Source organism: Protobothrops mucrosquamatus, unplaced genomic scaffold (genome assembly GCF_001527695.2).
Source record: "Protobothrops mucrosquamatus isolate PMUCROS unplaced genomic scaffold, P.Mucros_1.0 scaffold3382, whole genome shotgun sequence".
Lineage (NCBI taxonomy): Eukaryota > Metazoa > Chordata > Lepidosauria > Squamata > Viperidae > Protobothrops > Protobothrops mucrosquamatus.
In genome coordinates, this window is record NW_015389364.1 from 66,952 (window position 1) to 87,509 (window position 20,558).

The 20,558-nt window shown below is 45.8% G+C and overlaps 1 protein-coding gene across 1 annotated transcript in view; it reads right to left on the reverse strand.

The window, feature by feature from the left end:
- LOC107297560 (male-specific lethal 1 homolog) overlaps positions 1-11,566 on the reverse strand; it is a 59,774-nt gene extending 48,208 nt beyond the window's left edge. Inside the window, exon 1 of the mRNA XM_015826920.2 lies at positions 10,859-11,566. Within this exon, the coding sequence (XP_015682406.2) occupies positions 10,859-11,566 (708 nt within the window). The remainder of the gene's footprint in view (positions 1-10,858) is intronic.
- Positions 11,567-20,558: the final 8,992 nt, after the last annotated feature.

Consider the following 20,558-nt stretch of genomic DNA (forward strand, 5'->3'; position numbering starts at 1 on the left):
GTCCAGATGCGACATTTCAAAGGTTCTGGCAAAGGAGAAACGCACTGTCTACCTTCAATGGGTGCCTATTATGGGGGAGTAGAGTAGTTATTCCTGCCTCACTGAGGTCTAGGATCTTGTCCTCACTGCATGAGGGTCATCCCGGAATTGTGCGCATGAAAGCGCTTGCGCGCAGCCATCTTTGGTGGCCTGGGCTTGACAAAGCTATCGAAGCTCAGGTGCACGGGTGCCAAGTGTGCCAACAATCACGGCCTGAAATGCCTCAGGCCCCAGTACACAGGTGGGAGGAGACGCACACCCCTTGGTCACGGGTACATTTAGATTATGCTGGGCTTTTTCAGGGGCAATTCTTCCTTATCCTTGTGGATAGCCACTCCAAGTGGCTAGAGGTTGTACCTGTCTCCTCCACTACTACTGCCAGGACCATCCAGGTGTTAAGAGGAATCTTTGCAACCCATGGCCTTCCAGATGTGCTTGTCTCTGACAATGGTCCTCAATTTACATCTTGTGAGTTCCAGGCTTTTCTTCAGGCCAACCTGATCCGGCATGCAACATCTGCTCCCTTTCACCCTTCCACCAACGGGCAAGCGGAGAGAATGGTGTGCACCACCAAAGACGCACTCAAAAGACTAACATACGGCAGCTGGCATCACAGGTTAGCAGATTTCCTTCTTGCACATCGCACCACACCATGCACTGCCACCGGAAAGAGCCCAGCTGAACTGCGCTGGGGTCGCCGCCTCATTACTAAGTTGGATAGACTGCACCCTGACCGGGTGGCTTCACAGGTGTCACAGCCACGGGCACCTAGGAGACTTCAGGTGGGCGATCCGGTCTGGGCTAGAAACTATGGTCCTGGACACCTCTGGGTCCCTGCTGTCATCTGTAAGATCTCTGGACCTCTCTCATACGAAGTGACCTTGGGAGATGGTCGCGTCCTGAGGCGTCACATCGATCAACTGCGCTGGCGGTTGTCCCATGATGCTTCCACCCCTGCCTCCGCTCTTGGGGGGGAGGGGGCCCAGGAGCCAGATCGCACTTCAGGTCAACATCCTGAGACACTGCCCCATTGCTCCTGGGAATTACCGCAGGACGCTAGGGATTTCCCAGGGGTGGAGCACGGGCATCCTCACAGTTCAGCTATTGCGCCAAATTGGGAGTCTTGCGTATCCGCAAGAGCTCCAAACAGGAATTCACCTGCAGGGGAGTCTGCCATAGAGGCGGCTCCTGACTCTGGCACTTCAGCCACTGGGGACTGGAACGATTGGGGCACTCCTGCAACGCAGGTCACGTCCGAGACTGGTCGCGGGCTCGAGGGATTTAGTTCCCTGGAGCCATCCAGGGTAGTTGGGGAATCCTCAGCCAATTCAGAAGGTTGGGGAATTCCAGCTGCTCTACAGGAGCCTGGAAAGAGCTCTGGCAAATTCGCCAGTACGCCTCACCAGGGGTCACCTGCAAAACGTGTGCATAAAAGTCCTGGTCTAGTGAGCCCATCAGACGGGCCAGTAGGCCAGGCACCCTTAAGTACAAGTCCTGGTCTGCCTAGCCGAGCAGGTGAGCTGACAAGCCAGGCCCCCTCCCTAACCTTGCGTAGGTCACAAAGGGCTAAGGCCCCTCCTAAGCATCTAGGCAATTATGTGAGGTTCCTGTCAAAACAAGGGGCCTTACAAGTCTAGGTCATGGAGATGAATCTACGTTGGGAAAATAGACACGCGAAGCCACATTAGAGAGGGTTGGTTAGCCAACCCTATTAGTTATAGAAGGGTGTTGTATGGAGTGGAATATTATTTTCTTTTCTTTTATTATTATTGTAAGAAATTGGAATTGTATGTGTGTTCTATCTAGGGGGGAGGGGTGTTGTGTCCTGGGCCTGTTGAGGAAACTCAGCAGGCCCAGAAATGTTGCAAATGGTCCCGGGGATTGTAAAAGCTGCCCGGGACCAGACTGACCAGCGCCAGCCTTGTGTGCACGCGCAAGGCGCGAAAACGCTGCCTTCCTATTGGTTAGCACTAGCTGGGTTCCTCACCCTATAAAAGGCCTGCAAGCCTTTTGCTCTTTGCTTGGAGTTGGAGGAGGAGAATAAAGAGCTATTGTTTACACCATGCGTCTTCGTCAATTGCTTGCGAACCGAAAACACAACAAAAACAATAGAAGATTTATTACCGGTAAGAGAAACTCTGAAAGTATATGCAAAGAGAAGAGGAGAGAGATAAACTAAGGTGACCAATCGTCCTCCTTCAGGGAGGACAGTCCTTCTTTTGTAAGTTCTGTCCTCTCTCGAAAAGTGTCCTCCTACATGTCCTCCTTTTCAATATTTGATGACTAATCTGTAAATCTCCGTATTCGATCGATGCCAAGCCGATCCGTTGCGTGTGATGTGACGTATTTGTATTTGATATGACGATTCGTCAAGGCTCGGTACAGTGCGGCGAGATGCGATTATGAGACGCATGCGCTCCGCACAGAATTGTTTTGAGAGAGTGCGCCGCGCGCAAGTGGCTTTGTTTACTTCTTACCGAAACACGACACAGCACACATGCATTAGACTCACTTCTTTCTCAGTGAATATTCAATCATACACAGGTGAGCACAATAATTCACGTTTTATTAATTCATTATGTATTTAATAACTTCCAAATATGTATAATTTTATTTACAAGTTTATTCGCTTGTTATTGTTTGTTTTAATAATTAATTTTATTTATTCATAATGAATGTGCTTGCATCGTTCGTGTAACTCTATATTTTATTTTTAATTATTGTTGCAATGAATAAAATGTTTCTTTTATTTACGATATTTTTTTCTTCAATTTATTTGTGTCCTCATTGTAAAAAAGTTGGTCACCTTAGATAAACGTAAGATAAGATAAAAATCATGGCTCAATTGGTGCAAACAGGCTAGCAAAGAGGATGGGGAAGAGTAATCAGGAAATCAGTAAGGGGTCTTGGGAGAGGTGTAGGCTGGGGGTGGGGACAGCCATTTGGCACCAGGGGATATAAACCCCTAAGGGGAAAAAAATTCCCCAGTCCCTAAATAAATAAAGGTGCCTTTTGTAAGGAGGAAGGACACTGGGAAAATGAGTGCCCTAAGAGGAAGGAGGGGGAAGAACTAGCAAAATTGGTGAATTTTGAGGATTAGGGGTGTCAGGGGACTAATCTGTTTTCTGGTCCAGCTGTTTAGGAACCCCTGATAAACCTTAAAGGTTGGACCCCTGGAGGAGGAGGAAAGGGTGTATTCGGTGGATTCCGGAGCCACCAGATTTACCCTGAACTATATACCTCCAGGAATGCAAATTGGGAAAGGGAAGATTAAGGATCAGGGAATTGGGGACATGTAGTAGAAACAACAATATTTAAATTTGCTATGGTCCAGACAGTAGCAAAAGGGCCTGGATTATGTTTTGGTAGAAGGGAGCTGCAATTTGGCCAGGAGGTACTTAATTGGTAAATTGGGGTTTGTTATTATGGGGAATGAAAGAGAAATATTTGTAAATATTATGGCCTTGAGTGAGGAAGCTCAAGGAAAAGTGGACCCTCTTATATGGGCCCAAGAGGGCAATAGAAGAGGGGTACACATGGATCCTTTAAAAGTCACTTTAAAGAACCCTGGTGAAGTAATTCACCAGAAACAGTATATAACATTACATTGGAAGGAAGAATGGGTTTAAAGCCCATGGTGGAAGGGCTGCTGAAGGGGGGTGAAATTTTTGAGCAATCCTTTTAAACATGTTTAGTTTGTTACTTTTTTAACCCAAGAATTTCTGCCTTGGAAAAGTAAGAGATAAGAAAGTGTTTCAGTAAGGGGTTGGACTAGAGGACCTCTAATGTACCATCCAACTCTGATATTTTGTATTTGTATGTGTGGCATGCTTCAGTGATTTTCCTTTGCATTTTAGTTTGGATTTATCCTTAATAATGTATTTATAATGTATTCTTGTCAAAGGAACAATCCTATTGTCAACGCTGCAAATACTGTATATTCTTGCTTTGACAATATGCAGAACTGTCTGGTATTTAATATCAATTTGGTCGTTGACCCTTTCTCCCTCCTCGTATTCCTATCGGGTCCTCTTTCTTTGGCCTTCATTTAGTGTAGAAGGTTCAACTAACCTTCTACACTTGGTACTGGGATGTTATTCCCTCACCCTTTACGAACCTTACAATATGCGTAACGGAAGAGAAGCCAGACCTAAGCATTTCCACCATGCTGTACTGATGTCTCTGTAACCTTAATAAATGCTTTTAGGAGAAAATATGCCTGAAAGTCCTTTTAAGTGTTTCGTTAATCAGACACATGACACCTATGATGTTTTATTTAACACAGGGGTGTCAAACTCAATTTCATTGAGGGCCGCATCAGCATTGCGGTTGCCCTTGGGGGGCCGGGTGGGTGTGGCCAGGGTGGGTGCAGGCCCGGAGCCCTGGGCAGCAGAGGTCAAATGCCCAGCCTGGCCCTCAAGCACCCGAGGAACCAAGCCCAGCCCCACTTCCCCAAGGGGGCGCCCAGCTGCACTTACCTCCTCCTCAAGGCTGCTGCTGCTGTGCTTGCTCTCCTTACCCAGGTTGCTCATGATGGGTACGAGGGCAAAGTCAGAGGGAGGCCCATTCCATCTCCATGGGAGGAGACCCGGCTTTGTATCCAAAGCTTCCTTAGCAATAGGATGGGAGACCCCCAGGATAGGCCAGGAGGAGGGGGCAAGGGGATGGTGAAAGGGCAGCAGGGCAGGACTAAGGCAGGACTTCCCTCAGACCCTCCCTCTCCTTCTTCCCTTTCTTCCTTCCTAAGTACAGAGTGGTGGGAAAATATTTGAGATGAAGGAGGGAGAAAAACAGGCAAGAAACGCAGCTGGGGAGGTGTCACCCTTCGTGAGGAATGAAGAAATGCACCATCACCTGGAAGTGGCCAGCACATGGCCCTCACCTACTTCACATATCTGGCTTGGTGGGCTCTGGGGGAGGGGATGCCATGAGCAGTGTGAGAGTCAACGTTACCTGTGCAATGCCGCCCAGCCCCCAGCCTGCCCGGTTTCAGCAGGCAGCAAGGCGCTCTCCTCACAGTGCTGAGAGGCTGAGCCAGGCGGCACAAATCTGAAAAGAAGTGCGACGCCGCCCAGCCCCCAGCCTGCCCGGTTTCGGCAGGCAGCGGGGCGCTCTCCTCACAGTGCCAAGAGGTTGAGCCGGGAGGTGTGAAGCTCGCCAGCTTTGCACCTTGCTGCCTGCTGAAACTGGGCAGGCTGGGGGCTAGGCAGCATTGCACTTCTCATCAGTCTCGCGCCACCTGGCTCAGCCTCTCGGCGCTGTGAGGAGAGCGCCCCGCTGCCTGCCGAAACCCCTCCCCCAGAGCCCATCAAGCCAGATATGTGAAGTAGGCGAGGGCCATTTGCTGGCCACTTCCAAGTGATGGTGCATTTCTTCATTCCTCACAAAGGGTGATACCTCCCCAGCATGCACCCAGGGGGCGGGGCCGATGCGGCAGGGGCTGGTTCCTCGCTGTTTCCAGACAGTCTTTTGGAGCTAAGACTGAATGCGTTTCAGCATAGATGGCCACCACAAAATTGTAGATTGGTTCCCGGCTGGCCTGGGCCAGGGCCAAGGCAGCGGGGGCCGTTCCCTCACTGTTTCCAGGGTGGCTTCGCAGGCCACATGAAACCACTTCGCGGGCCGCATCCGGCCCCTGGGCCTTGTGTTTGACATGTCTGATTTAACATCTGATAAATTTGTGTCTTTGGGACTCCTTGCTACTGCAAAAGAGATGATTAATTGATGCATACTGTGTGTATTCAATTTGTTTTCCTTTTCCTTGGAGCCAAGGAGGGGAAGGGAAACCTTTATGGAAAACCAATTTGGTTTCAGGGTTATAGCTACAGGCTGCAAGGCTGGATTTGAGTTCAAATCCTGCTTTGGCCATGAGGGTTGGCTGAGTGTTTTGTGGCTGGCTTATTTTTGTTCAGCCCTAGGAGGGAGGTTTTGGCAAGCCACTTCTGTAAATGTTATGGCAATTTTCCTTCTGAGGGCTGTTTCAAGCAAAAGTTTTGTATAAATTTTTACTCTGTCTGGTTTGGTGAGTGGGGGAAGGGGGAGACAATCTTTTGTCTTCTTACCTATCCTGTTTTATGTGCTGCCACAAGAGTGATTTGAATATTATCTGCCTGAGACAAAAAGCATTCCAGAAAATGTTGGCCCAATGCTGATCGGTGAGCCTATGTGCTTTACCTTTTAAAATCCTGAATGTGTTATTTACAATGTTTATTGAGTTATATTTTTGTAACATGGTATCTAATCAGGGTGAAAGGGGGAGAAGAAAGGAAAATGTGACCATTTTTGATAGAGCTTCCGTGGACAAGTATAGTCTATCTGACACAGGACAAATGATTTTTTTTCTTTCTTTTCTTTCCTACACTTTTAAGCTGTGGAAGCAAATATATTCTTATGTAGCTTCCCAGTTTTGTAAGATCTTATTCTGGGAATTATAAAGAAATGAGAAAGCAACTTTTTGGCAGAAGAAAGGATTGAGGGTGTCTAGCAAATAAAGCCCAATTGGTAGAAAAGGAGGTAAAATATCTAGGATATATTATAGTTGAAGGGGAAAGGAAAATAGATAGTAAAAGGATTGAAGTTATAGTAGATTTATAATTACCAAACAACAAAAATGGTCTTAAGGGGATTCTGTGGTTATCACAAGGTACTGCAAGAATGGTGATCCAAAAACTATATGGAATCATTGGGGAATTAAAGCATAGGTAGAAATGTATTTGAAATTCTATGCTACCCTTGGAATTTATGTGATAGCCCAAAGGGCTACAGAGGGATGTTTGATATGTAAAAGGGTTAATAAAGGGTTAAGGCTCCCAAAGGGGGAGACAAATAGCTAAATGTAGAACAAGTACTGGGGTCTCTGTCTTCTCTTTGACAGGAAGGCTTGGTGGCGCAAACAACTCCTTTGGAATTTCCAGTCCATAAGATCCAGCCGGGACAGTGGGTGCTGATTTGCAAATGGAAGGAGGAACTTCTACAACCAAAGAAGGGAAGTTCCTTATGTTAAATCTGCTGTCCGGAGGGCTGAGACGAGTTGGACTCACTACACACGAGCAAAGGTGGTGACTGGACCTGAAAGAGGTTGGATGGTTATTCCAGGACAAGGACTGAAAGCCACGTTTAAAAGGACTTGAATGGGTAGTGGACCAGAACCCCTACCTATTTTGAATATCTCAATTAGAATTTCAGGTGACCCCAGATGAAGAACAAAGATGTTGGTGGTGACTCATCAGAGAAGTAAAAGTGGTTTGTTACAAATAAAATGAATAACTAAGACAGAAGTCATACCATTAGAAACTGAAAACGTAGAATTGTAAATTGTAAGAATTAGGTGGTAAATGTATATCTTTTGTTATTGTCACTGTGATTGCTGTAGCTGTTATTATTGTTGTGATTATGGACCAATTTGTGGGAGTGAAATATTGTGAAATAATCATGAGGGGTGGATTCTAATTCTAATATTACTGAAGACAACACAACAGAGCAACCTGGGAAATAAAGGTAAAAATTTGTTTGTGGGATTTAAAGGTAGATGACAATCATGAAGCAGTAATGGATATTGCAAAAGGAATCAGGAAAGTAGTTATAGGACTTATGTGTTGTGCATGTCTGCAATGTATTCCTTTATGTGCATCTACTTTAACCAAAGCTGTAGGAAAAGCTTTAGGAAAGCCTTAGGAAAAGAAGAAATTATACAGTTAATGGTTATAAGATTTTCTAAGCATGATAATGAAGACCTTTCAGTGTAATAAAAATTAAAATGGGTGGATTTGATAGAAGTAAAAGAAAGGTCTTCAAAATTTAATATTGAAAGAGAAATTTAAAATTGAATTTGCTGCAGTGGAAATTTACTGAGTAGAGAAAAAAAACCTATAATGGTTGGGAACCAGGAAAGGAGAGCATAAAGAAAGGAAGTAAGATAAACAGATAGGCAAAAATAGCTGGGTCTTAGAGTGGGAAAAGGAAGAAGACAAACTATAAAAAATATAGCTGTAAGAGGAAATGGCTAGCCAGGAAAGACATGTTGAATTGAAAAATAGGAAAGAACCTATTGTTCTAAAAGGGGGACATAAATATCCAGAGTTTAAAATAACCATTTAAATGTCTAATTTTTCTTCTTATTATTGTATATGTGAATATGATTTAATATGTTATCAGGAAATGTGTAAGAGGCGGTTGGAAAGAGTGTAACCTCATAGTACCTCAGCCAATGGGGAAAGAGGAGGGATGTGCGGCCGGGACAAGGATTGTATAAAGAAGGAAATATTTTGGGTTGGAACTTTGGAGAGAACCAAGCTTTGATAGCTTCTCTCCCCGCTTATTGCAATAAACGAAACAAAAGGCCTTCACTGTGTCTTGGCTGGTTATTGGTCAGGTGAGCTTGCCTCTGGTCATGAAGGAAAGTAGCCAGGAGCACATAACACAAACAATATGTACAAAAAATATTGCTGGGGGAGGGAGTAAGGAGCAGTTCTTTTCTGTGGGGGTTGGAGGTCAAGGAACCATGATGGGGGGGGGGGGTCAAAAAAATGCAGACTGTGGTCATGGCAGTGCAATCAAGGCCTTATTTATTGAATTACCCAGATGGTAATTCTTAGAACTGTACAATTTAAAACCAATTTCCACAAAGCTTCTTTTAAGCAGTACTACTGTAGACAACATGTAAGAGAGGCTAGTGATATGAAGGTATTCCAATATTTGTACAACTGAAAAGAGGCACCTCCCCATAGGAAGAAGGGGTGGAACACAGAACCAGAAAGAGAATCAGTACAGATACCTTATAAATCTGCAATTAGCTAATGCAGCATCAACTAAGCAAGCAGTTCTGGTATCCACCTAACTCACAAACTTTCATTTATCTGTTCTGTATATATTATAGCTCCTCCTGGTGTGCATGTTTATGGTTTGCTTTTTTTAAACCTGTACAAGAGAATGCGAACTACTCAGTCTGCTATCATAACACCCTTGACTGCAAAATGGCAGCCAACACCTTCATATTGCTTAACTTTGCACAGGCCTGATAGATTTTGTTTGGACAGTTTTCTGCTACAAGCAGTAAAATATTAAATACATATGTTGCTACTCCTGAAACCAGATGCTAATTCTACTTCCCTACCCCACATGCACTTTGAACACAGACCCTGAAGATTATGACTAAAGAAGTATTTCCTTAGTAATAATGGGTGCAGCAGCTGCAGGAACTGGGAAGAGGGGGCTATTTTTAGGCTGCAGATGTGTCACGCATACAGGCCAGGATTAAAATCCTTTCTGGCAATTTAGGGACAAGAGTTGGAGGGGGGAAAGTTAAAATGGTAATCAAACAGTTGTTTCCAAGACTACAGCTAAGAATTGTACATTATGTACATTATGCACTGTTTGCTTCAGATAATACTCCCTAGATGCCCAGAGTTGTTTCAATACAAGATGGGCTGCAAATAAAAACAGGAAAATAAACCAATCTTCATTTGCAGCTGATCCACATTCTCTCTTCCCAATCTTCAGCCCATACCCCTTTTACCTCTTATGGAAACAAGGTAAAAAAGTAATGGACCACTTTCTTATCCATCCCCATGCTTGCAGTAGGCATTGCTTTTGAATGGAAAGGCAGAATTCTTTATTAACAGCAGCTCTCATGCTGCAACTTCATAGGTTCTGAACAGCTGAATTTTACATCATTTACTAAGATGAGGGGAAGGCAAGATAGGGTATGTTGGGTCCAGGCAAAGGTAGATGAATACTTAATCGGAGTGTTACATACTGTTTTTTCTGCAGTATTCATAATTAAAAAGTAGACTGGTACTTCTGGAAAATGAAAGGAAATCAGAAGAAAGGAGATGGAAGATAGTACTAAACCTACATCTGTAATCCTCCTTTAAAACATAAGTTAAAAGGCCCTCTCCCCTCTTGGTGTCCACATGGCATAAGCTGCAGATGATTGTTTTTGCTGTCCCAAACAGTCCCCTTTAAATTAACTCATCTTGTGCCACATACTTCCCCAAAGAACAGTCTGTTGCTTTAAATTAATCCCATTTGTTGCCAATGCCTTCCTGCCCTTGGGCCACACACCCTCCTCCTAGATAGCTGCAATCCTTCCAAAATCCATGCCCAAATATTACTATCTGGGCTGTACTAGTGTCCTTAACCACACCTATTAGGTATAGCCAAATCATCAAACAGGCTTCTTGATTTAAATCCTAGGCTATTAACCCTATGGGTTGCTTAACCTTACACATACCAATATTACAGGTCCAATTAAGTACCAAGCTGTAACACTTCAGGTACACCTTGTATTGCTGGGCTTGTCGTACTGTAGCTTATCCTTATACAGAAAGTAGAACTCCATTTTTAAATTTTAAGCTCTAATTTCCTTGCCACAGTTAATCTCTCGCATACAGTTTCTATATTTGATTCTATTTCAGGAGCCAATCCCCAATTATGCTAATCTCTTTACCAACTCTTCTACTCATGCATACTATTCTGATTGGTGGGGGATATTTCTGTTCAATTCTTAATCCTTCTTTCTTAACTCTCCCTGTATCTACAGGAACTCATTCCCAGAAATAGGTGCCAAAATCATATACTGTACTCTCATCCCTTTACCCTTTATGTATTATCAGTGCCAATACACCCTATCTCATCTTTTTACACATCCACTCTAAGCATGTGCATCCCTTCATTAGACGCCATGCTTTACATTAACTCCTCCCACTGTTGACACCAGGATCCCGAAGTTAACCCTTCGAAAATCAGTGCACACCAATATTTAATTAACCAACTTGAACATTAACCCCTTCTAACCCACATTTCCCAACACCCAACTCACTGTGTCCCTCTCGGCTTTGAGTTCTTCGATCTCCTTTTCCTTGGCCTGCAACTGTTGCTGCTGCTGCTCGATAAGGTCCAACTGGAGCAGCATGATCTGCCTGAGGCAGGCCGCCTGGCTGGAGTTGCCCCCACCGGCCCCCATGGGGCTCTTCCGAAGGCTGCTCCCGCCGCCACTCCCGGTGTTGTTGCTACTACTAGCACTTTTCCACTTGCCGCTGGCTTCCGATGAAACCGGAGAACCCACCGCTGCCACTGCTGGGGGTGGAGGAGGCTGCCCGGGTTCGACCGTAGCGGAAATCGACGACGGTAGCGGCGGCAGCGAGACAGACGCTGGAGCTCCTCCAGGCCCGGTGTGGGAGTCCGCGGTATGTCCGGGTAGCACTGCCTGGTACTTGGAGGGGCGGGAGCTACCGGCGGCATCGCCCACGCCCGCTTGCCGAGTACTGCCTTTCGGGCACGGCGAGGGCACTAGGCCACCCCAACAGCAGCCACTGTCGCCATCTTCCTGTTTTCCGGGAGCCGCGGCTACCGGAACGATAGACCGGGCCTTGGGGCCTGTTGCCGCTGCAGCCACGGGAATCTGGTTGTGCCGGAGAGGCGGAGGCTGGTGAAGATGCGGTGGCAGCTCCTCCTCTTCCTTCGGGCTAGGCTCCAGTAAGCCCGTCCCCGTCGTTGTCGCAGTTGCTTTATAGACGGTCGATCTCATGGCGATGCAGCACCTTCAGGCTCCTCCGCCTCCCCCTCTCCGCTGCCGGTCCAAATTTCCCACCTGGACGCCTTGGGGGGCGCCGCCACCCGCCCCACCAAAACCCATTGCCTCCCTTTCTTCCTACGCCACCTTCTCCCGGCCAGTCCTCCCGACTCACCAACCTTCACTGTTCCCTGTCGCTAGTACCAGAACCATCTCTTTACTGAACCATCTCTTTGCTTTTCTTGCTCCTCTTTTTCCAGATTACAGGAGTGCCAGCCCTGCTCATGTAGGAAAAGCGAAGCGGAGGCCCTGCTGGTTCTCCAGAATGGAGGGGCCGCTTAGATCAGTCTTAGATTCTTCTGCAAGGAATCGGGGAGGGGCGCGTTTGCTTCACCCACACACACCCGGTTCTTTTGGAAGGAGGCACGTGAACGGTGGCTTTTGGTTTCTTTCCTTCTAACGGACACAGCGGTGCCCAGTGGGTATGTGGGTGAGGGGGACAAATCGGGGAAGGGGATTACGTCTTTCCTCGCCCTCCCAGCAAGAATAAGAGGGGAAGTGTGTGGGGTGACCAGCCCAGCTTCCAATCGACCTGTGCAAATGAACAACAAGCAAACACTCCTATCTAGCGGAACCTCCTCACTGGGAAGCAACCTTCCCCAAGAACGTGGAAAAGGTTACCTTTGCCAGTCTACATGAGGAGCCGTCTGCAACACGTGATGTGTCTTTTACGCTGGAAATGGGAAGCTAATGGGTTCCCTCCAGAGTACCTCGTTTGCCTACCAGCCTTTCCCAGACCCTTTCTGGGAATAAGGTAGCCCCATATCCAGAGAGCACAGATGAAATGAAGGGGTTATTTTTACCCACTCTTTATTAATAAAATGATTAAGGTGGAAAAAATATTACGGTAAAGAAGGGCTACTTTTACAAGCAAGATTGAAACGTCCCGCAGTATTAGCGGAGGTGAGGTGGGGGATAAATATAGGTTCTGCAAGGCGCAGGGGCATAAGAAAAATTCCCCTCCTCGAATACTTAAAATTTTGAGGGGCCGGCTAGCAGATGTGTGACCTGAACCGTCTACGGGAGGCGCGGGAAATTCCAGGCGTTTCCTAATGTGGAATTTTGTCACATTCTGACAACATGGCGGAGTGGGAAAGGGGGGATTCGGTGCAAAAACCCAGTTCTGCTTAATCGGTTACCTTTAAACGACCGCCATAGCCCAGACCGCCTCCCGGCAATACGCATGCGCCAACCGCCATTGAGGGATGGAAAAGAAGCGCCCTGGAAGGGGCGGGGCAACACTGACTAGGCGGAAGGAGGAGAAGATCAAGGCGGAGAGGAGTAACGCAAGTTCGGCAGGAGCTAGATAAAATCAAAGGTTGAAGAGCTTCCCGCCTTACCTAGCCTGTTCTAATATATTAGCGATGCCTAGCACAGATACAGCGCCTCCTACAACGTATGAGGTATTCTTAAAACATAAATGATTCCGAGAACACCTCCAAAATCAGATCACCTTGGGAATGCAGAAAAAAGTATATTTGTACACTTTGAATTTCAACACACATACCTCAACAGCTGTGGCTCCATTAGTCGATGTTCCCAGTGAACCTTTAAAATCGTTGAGTTTCTGTTCTGAGCCAGGTCCATAATTCGGTTGTTCAAAGTTAGTGCCCCAACTGATATCTTGGAAGATCCTGGATTGGGAAAGGTGGATGAATACAACTGCAACATCACAAATGAATGACTTTCTTTCACGGGGCTCTCCATCAAGGATTGCTTTGAAAGGCTTCTAATTGTGATAACCTGTCAGTTCTAATATAAACAGCTTTTATCAACCTCGATTGCCCAAAGCTAGTGTACAGTTTTATTTTGAACCCCACCCCAAATCAGGAGACCCCACAGGAAAATTTTCCTAAAGGAGTGTAGGAAGACACACACACAGAGAGAAAGAAATATTTTGGAGAATATTAAAAAGGCAGAATATTATATTTCCCCAAAGGAATAATGGAGAAGATATTAAAAGGCAGAAACTTCTCCCTCTCCCCCAGACAGAAACTCAGCAGGCCAGGTCTGTAGAAATGCAGATGTGATAATCCTCTCAGAAAGACTGGAGCCTGGAAGCTTGGAGCTGATGGGATTAGAAAGACAAAGACCCCTAAAAATCTACACCCCACACCCAATATCTAAAGAGGTGACCTTTAGGACATAATGGGATTAACCCAGCACCACTAGACTACCAAAAGGGCACACTGAACGTCAGGTCAAAGTTCATGCCACAGGAACAGGAACAACTCCAAACACAAAAGCCCAAGAAGGTATAAAAACCCACCACTCCCAGCACCATGTGGTCAGCGGCTCCAGAGCCACATGCTGTTGTGGTTCTGCTCTTCAATAAACTAGAACCTTTCTAAAGCAGTCTCCATTTTGTTTATTCCCGACTTAGACTGGACCCTGATGAAGATTTTTCTTTCCACAGGAGTGAGAAGAAATACCCATAAGAAAACACCCCACTCTCTTTATTTTCCTTTAAACCGATTATGCCGTCTGCTGGCATTGCTTATTACTGGAGAAAGGTGGCTTCCATTCATAAAATACAATGTTTCCTTAACCAATTAAGATGGAGATGCAATGTATTCGATAACCTCCGAAAGCCGGGAAAGTAATAAACTCAAATGTTGTGATCACTGGCAGATGGAGATAGATTACAGAAAGCAAACCTTTATTCGCTAAATTCGCAATAGCGGAGATACATTGTCCCAACCTTAGATAACTGGAGAAAGTAATAACTTGGAGCGCTAAAGAGGCGGCAGTACAAAGGGCTCAGACAGGCAGGAATCCATCGCTGAAACCAATCCACATTTAAAGGGCATGGGAATTTAACACCTATGCCCATGTTCTCCTGAAGGACAAACAACAAAACCCATATGCCCAACCAGAGAGATCTTTCTGATAAAAGAAATAACAAGTAAAATATTTCCTCTTAAGTTTCTCCAGTCATAAAATCATACACCACACTCACATTTTCTTCACAAACATAACACAAAAGGAGGAAATGGTAACCAGCATTAATTAACAAATGTAATGACAGAAAGGAAAAATAGATATACTGTATGTCTAATAAAGTAAGAGAAAAGGAGGAAGATATACTACTAATCAGAATGTCATGGTTCTGATAGATGAAACCACAACAACGACAGCAACGCATGGCTGTCCCCCCCCCCCCAAAAAAGCTACATTTGATGGGGACCCTGAGAAGTTAACTTTCTTTTTGAATCAAGTGTGTTTTTATGTGAACCGCAATGGCAACGCCTATCCAGACCAGGCGGCAATGGTTGATGTCATTGCAGCTAACCTGGAGGGAGAGGCTTCTGATTGGCTCAATAGTCTGTACAACAAGCAAGCACCTGAACTATGGAATTTCAACCTATTCGTCAGGGGGTTGAGAACCCGATTTGAAGACAACTCCATAGCCTTGAGAGCAGAGAAAGACATTCATGAAGTGAAGCAATGTTTCGGTCTGCTGTGGGTCCTAAAAGGACTGAAAATCACCCTGTAGAGGTGACAGACCAAGAGGGGACCCTTGCAGATCGCGGGAAGGCGGTAGCTGACCTGCTTGATCCAAGGAGCCTTCCGGAACGGCAGGAGAAAGACTGGCTCTATCTACGCAGCCAGTCAGAAGCTGCTGACAGCTGGGAGGAAAAGCAATTTAAAACAAGCGTGAGCAACATTTTGGACTTCGGTGAGACTATTTTTCTTTTTTCTCTACAAAGTGAAAACCTGTTCTGGGGGAAAAAAAACCATCCAAAAGCAATTTCCGAGAGTTAAGGGGGGGGGTTATCCCTCCCTCCAGAAAAAGGCAACGGTTTAAGTGATTTGGAGGAAACAGAGAAGTCTACAACATCATTGTAGATATAACAGAGAGAAACAGAAAAAAGAAAAGTTTGGGGAGTTTTAAATTTCTTCTTCTTTTTATATTATTCTATATTATTTTTGGAGAATATTGGATCAAACTTGGTCTAAACCAGTGATGGCGAACCTTTTAGAGACCAAGTGCCCAAACTGCAACCCAAACCCCACTTATTTAACGTCAGGTGCCGGGTGGGCGTGGCCCACTGGGTGGGCGTGGCTGCAGTGGTCATGGCAGACTGGGTGGGTGTGGGCTTGGCCACCTCGATGTTGCTCGTGGGGAGGGATGCCTGTGGGGGCTGGGCAGGGTTGGGGGAGATCCAGGGCATCTCTGGCGGGTGGGACGGTGGGCAGGAGGCTCATCCTGCGGGGTGAGGCGAGGCGAGGCAGGGGCCGGGGCGGCTACTGCCTGACACCATCGGCCCCCGCGCACAGCGACCCAACTATTCCCAAATGCCATCCCTCCATGAATCCCTTCAACTGCTTAATTACAACACAAATGGGGCAAGAAAGAAAACCTTACAATGAGTTTCTGCCCTCCCCCCATAGTCTTTCCAGTTGTCTTCTGAGGCTTCACATGGAGGCCACTGGCTCCAGGACTCCTTCCTTCCTCTTTTATTTTTATTTATTTAACACTAACTTGTATGCCGCCCTTCTCCCCACGGGACTCAGGGCGGCTCACAGCACATTAAAACAACACAAAAACATTTCCCCTTTAAAAGCCAATTAAAACCAAATATTTATAGCTGTGACATTATTAAAATCTTTAAAAATTTTCCCTATTTAAAATTCACCCTAGGTCAGTCCCGCTTGCTGANGGTAACTAACACCTTAAAGCGTACCCGGAAGGCCACTGGCAACCAGTGCAGCTCGCGCAGCAGCGGTGTTACATGGGAGCGACGCGTCGCTCCCAACACCGCCCGCGCGGCCGCATTCTGGACCAGCTGAAGCCTCCGGATGCTCCTCATAGGGAGCCCCATGTATAGAGCATTACAATAGTCCAGGCGGGACTATTGTAATGTAGCTTTCACAGGCATCTCGGGGGATGATAGGACTTGGGAAGATCTGTTCCACTCTGGTTGCATGGTGGCTTTTAGTGGATGGCTGGATCAAACCCAATTCCATGGCTCAAATGAATGGAGGCAGCATCTGGGTCAGTGTGCTCTGCTTCCAAAGGTTGTGGGGTTCATCTATGCAGGGCTGAAAGATATGAGAACAAGATCTACTCACCCCTTTCTGGGTAATTCTCCCAGGAGAGGCAGACAAAGGCATGGAGAACAGAGGATAAGAAAAGGAGAAGTAGAATGGGGGGTGGGGGGTAGCTTGCAGACAGAGTTTGAAAAGGCATTAATACTGCAGTTGTTAAAGAAACAGATAAAACCAGTCACAACAAAATGAGGACACCACAGATGAGGACAAAAGAGAGGCTGGATTCTGGTAAGAGAACAAAAAATGAAAGGTCTCACTTCTGAAATTGAACATTTGCAACATGTTAAAGAAGACTTTTTTTAAAAAAACAAATTTTATTGGGGTTTTTTCGTTTTACAAACAAGTGCTTTAGAATCAATGTGGTGGCAGGGCAATCAATTGTCCACAAACAAAGTCATATTCATAAAGTTCAGATTAAATCGTTAAGAACCCCCTCTCTTTTCCCTCTAATAGCATATTATATTCAAATCAATATATTTCAATACAACTAAGTCAGTCATAACAATCCTCAATAACCTTTCATCAAAATAAATCCACAAATCCAAATCCTGTGTTGAGCTTAACTATTTCAAATGTTATATTCCATATTTCTAATCTAAATGCATAATTAACACTTCGGGTGTCTCCCCATTGCCTTTTTCCTTAACATATTCAATAAACATTTATTAGTATCATTTCTTCTTTTATCTTATTCTTCTTGCATTACAAAGTAGCTATCATTTCTAATAAAAAAAAATATTAGTTCAAAACAGAAAAGAGAAAAAAAGAACAAAAAATAAGAAAAAAAGACAAAACCAAGAAAAAAGAAAAATACCTTACTATTTCTATTCTATTTTATAATCTATCAATATCAAATTCCTTTAACCTCCTCCCAAAATTACTATATCCAAAATATATTAATACATAAACAAACCTCTTATTAAATTCAAACCTTTAATTAATTTTTATTCAATCTAACATCTTATTTAACTGTCTTAAGCCATAAATCAGTCCATATCTAATAAGCCTTTTAAACCTGTTACATAAAGCCTTAAATCACACTCTTAAATCTTATTCTAGCTTTCCTTATATGCCAAACAGGTTTCCATAACAACGCCTCTATATCAATGAACAAGTCACTTTTTATGCCTTGTGGTGTCCTTTGTATCAAACAAAAACATCCCCTTTTCTGTTTTAGAGACCTAGTTCCTTTGTAAGTAATCCCTTGTTGTTTTAAAGAGTCAAATCTCCACGTTTGAAACTGTTGAATAGCAGGCTCAGTTATGTCCAACTTTGTAGATAATAGTTGCTTATCCAAATTACCATAATTCTCCGTTCGTTGAGCTTGTCTGTCCATTTCTGTTGGTTTTAGAGTTGTAGGTGGTTTAATTACAGTCCTTTTTGGTTCCTGGGAGATCTCATCAGCATACATGTGAAGTAAAATAGAATCTTCTTTACCCTTGGTTAATCCCGCTTCTGTTGTTTTTTGGTCTGTAGAATGCTCAAATAAAGTCTGAGGGCCAATTTGTAAGTTCAAAGCAGGCTTTCTGTTTTTTATTTCCATAGTAAATTCTTTTATTTGCAAACATATTTCATCAGTAGCTTCATAAAGTTTTTCCAGTATGAGCTTATAGTCAAGTTGAACATAGGGTTGCTCCATTTCAAAAATAATTAAGAACAGTCTGTATCATTTAGTAGAGGCTGTGTTCAAGGAACATTTAATCAGTATCCACCCCCACCAGTACAGTTGTTAATTTTCTTTGTATTTTTCCTTTTAGGGTAATCTGAAGGTCAAAGTCAGTCTCACCGTCAGAAAAGAGAGAGTTGCAATTTTAACTTTTTCCACAAGGTGTCCTCAGTACAATGTAAGATCTTCTCCCAGAGACCAGAAATCTCATAAACAAGATCAGGAAACACAGAAAAAAGGAGAATTCAAGTCCAACAGCAGATTCAATATTTAAAAAAAAAAATTTCCAAGACCCCAAAGTGAATAAAAAAAAACAAAAATAAAGAAAAAAAAATCACTTTAAATTAATTCAGTCCATTTAAGCTTCTTTTTCCCACACTCACAAACGCCGCCTTCTAAGAGCAGGGAAATAATTTCAAAGGTGCTTTTTACAGGCTCAGCCACGGTGGTTCCTGTGCTTAGATCAGCGGTTCTTAACCTGTGGGTCGCGACCCTTTTGGGGGTCGCACGAGCCTTTCACAGGGGTCGCCTAAGACCATCGGAAAACACATATTTTCGATGGTCTTAGACAGGGCTTGTCAACCGCCTTCTCTCCCTCCCCCCCTTCGCTCCACCTCACTTGTTTGTGGAAAATATGCTGCTTGGCGGCACTCTGCACGAACTCTACCAAATGTGCCCTGCAGGGGGCGCATGAAGAGCGCAGGCGCAGAGCAAGGCCCCGCCCTCCCCAGAGACTCATTGTGCAGCAACCGGATTGACTTCTTCTCGTGCACACAGGTCAGCGAAGGGGAGCCCGCCGCAGCACCCAACTCCTGCGCCCGTCAGCTGGCGACCCCCGAACTTGCGCTTGTCAGCCGGTCTGCTTTGCCACCCTGCCCGTCCTCAACTCCTCCTCCACCCGTTCATGTCGAGCCCACTGGGGCTTGACAGGGAGAGAGGGAGGGAAGGAGGAAGGGACTCCTCCTCCTCTCCTAAGCTTCAAAGCACGATCGGCTTCCCAAGGGTGCCACAATCCTCACGAAAGCGGGGGGGGGGAGAGAAGCAAAGGGGCGAGAAAGCTCGTGGCGGGCTTGAAGGAGCACCTGTCAGTGTTGGTGACGAGAAATTCCCCACAAACCCAGGGAAGGGGTGGAGAAAAGGAGCCCCCTTTGGGAGGAAACCGCCACCTTCTTCTTGGCTTTGCGCTCTTCTGTTCCTCCGCAGCCGGGCTGCCAAGCCTCTGCTGGCTGGAACTTCCTTTCCTTCCCTCCCTCTTGGTCTCTTCCTCCTTTCCTCCCTCTCCCATTGTCCCTTCCTTCCTTCCTTCCTTCCTTCCTTCCTTCCTTCCTTCCTTCCTTTCCTTCGCCTCCCTCTTTGTCCCTCCTTCCGTCCCTCTCTCCCCTTGTCCCTTCCCTCCTTCCCTCCTTCCCTCCTTCCTTCCTTCCTTCCTTCCTTTCCTTCGCCTCCCTCTTTGTCCCTCCTTCCCTCCCTCTTTCCCCTTGTCCCTTCCGTCCTTCCTTCCTTCCCTCTTGTCCACGATTGAGGCGAGCCTCTACAGCTGATCCGCGCTTCTGCAAAGCAGCCCAGAAGTGCAGATCAGCTGTAGCTGCTCTCCTTGGCTCCTGCCCAGCAAACTTGCTCGAGCTTTGCTAGAAAACATGCCGCTTGCTAATTTAGCAGAAGCGCGAATCAGCTGTAGCCCGGCGCTGATCCTGGACCTTCTGCTAACTTAGCAAGCGGCATGTCTTCCGGCGAAGCTGAGCAAGTGAGCTGGGCAGAGCTCTCCTCTGTCTCTGCCTGTGCACAGGCAGGTTTGCCGGCAGCAAAGCCCCCAGCCACGCTGGCAGCCTATCCCCCTCCCCTTGTCCCTTCCTGGGCACGGAGGGGGGGAGGAAGGAAGGGATGAAGAGGGAGGGAAGTAAGGGACAATGAGAGAGGGAAGGAAGGAAGGAACAATGGAAGGGAGGGAAGGAAGGAAGGGACAAAGAGGGAAGGAAGGAAGGAAGGAAGGGACAAGGGGAGAGAGGGAGGGAAGGAGGAAGAGACTAAGAGGGAGGGGAAGGAAAGGAAGGAAGGAAGGGACAAGGGGAGAGAGGGAGGGAAGGAGGAAGAGACTAAGGGAGGTGAAGGAAAGGAAGGAAAGAAGGAAGGGACAATGGGAAAGAGGGAGGGAAGGAGGAAGACACTAAGGGAGGTGAAGGAAAGGAAGGAAAGAAGGAAGGAAGGGACAATGGGAAAAAGGGAGGG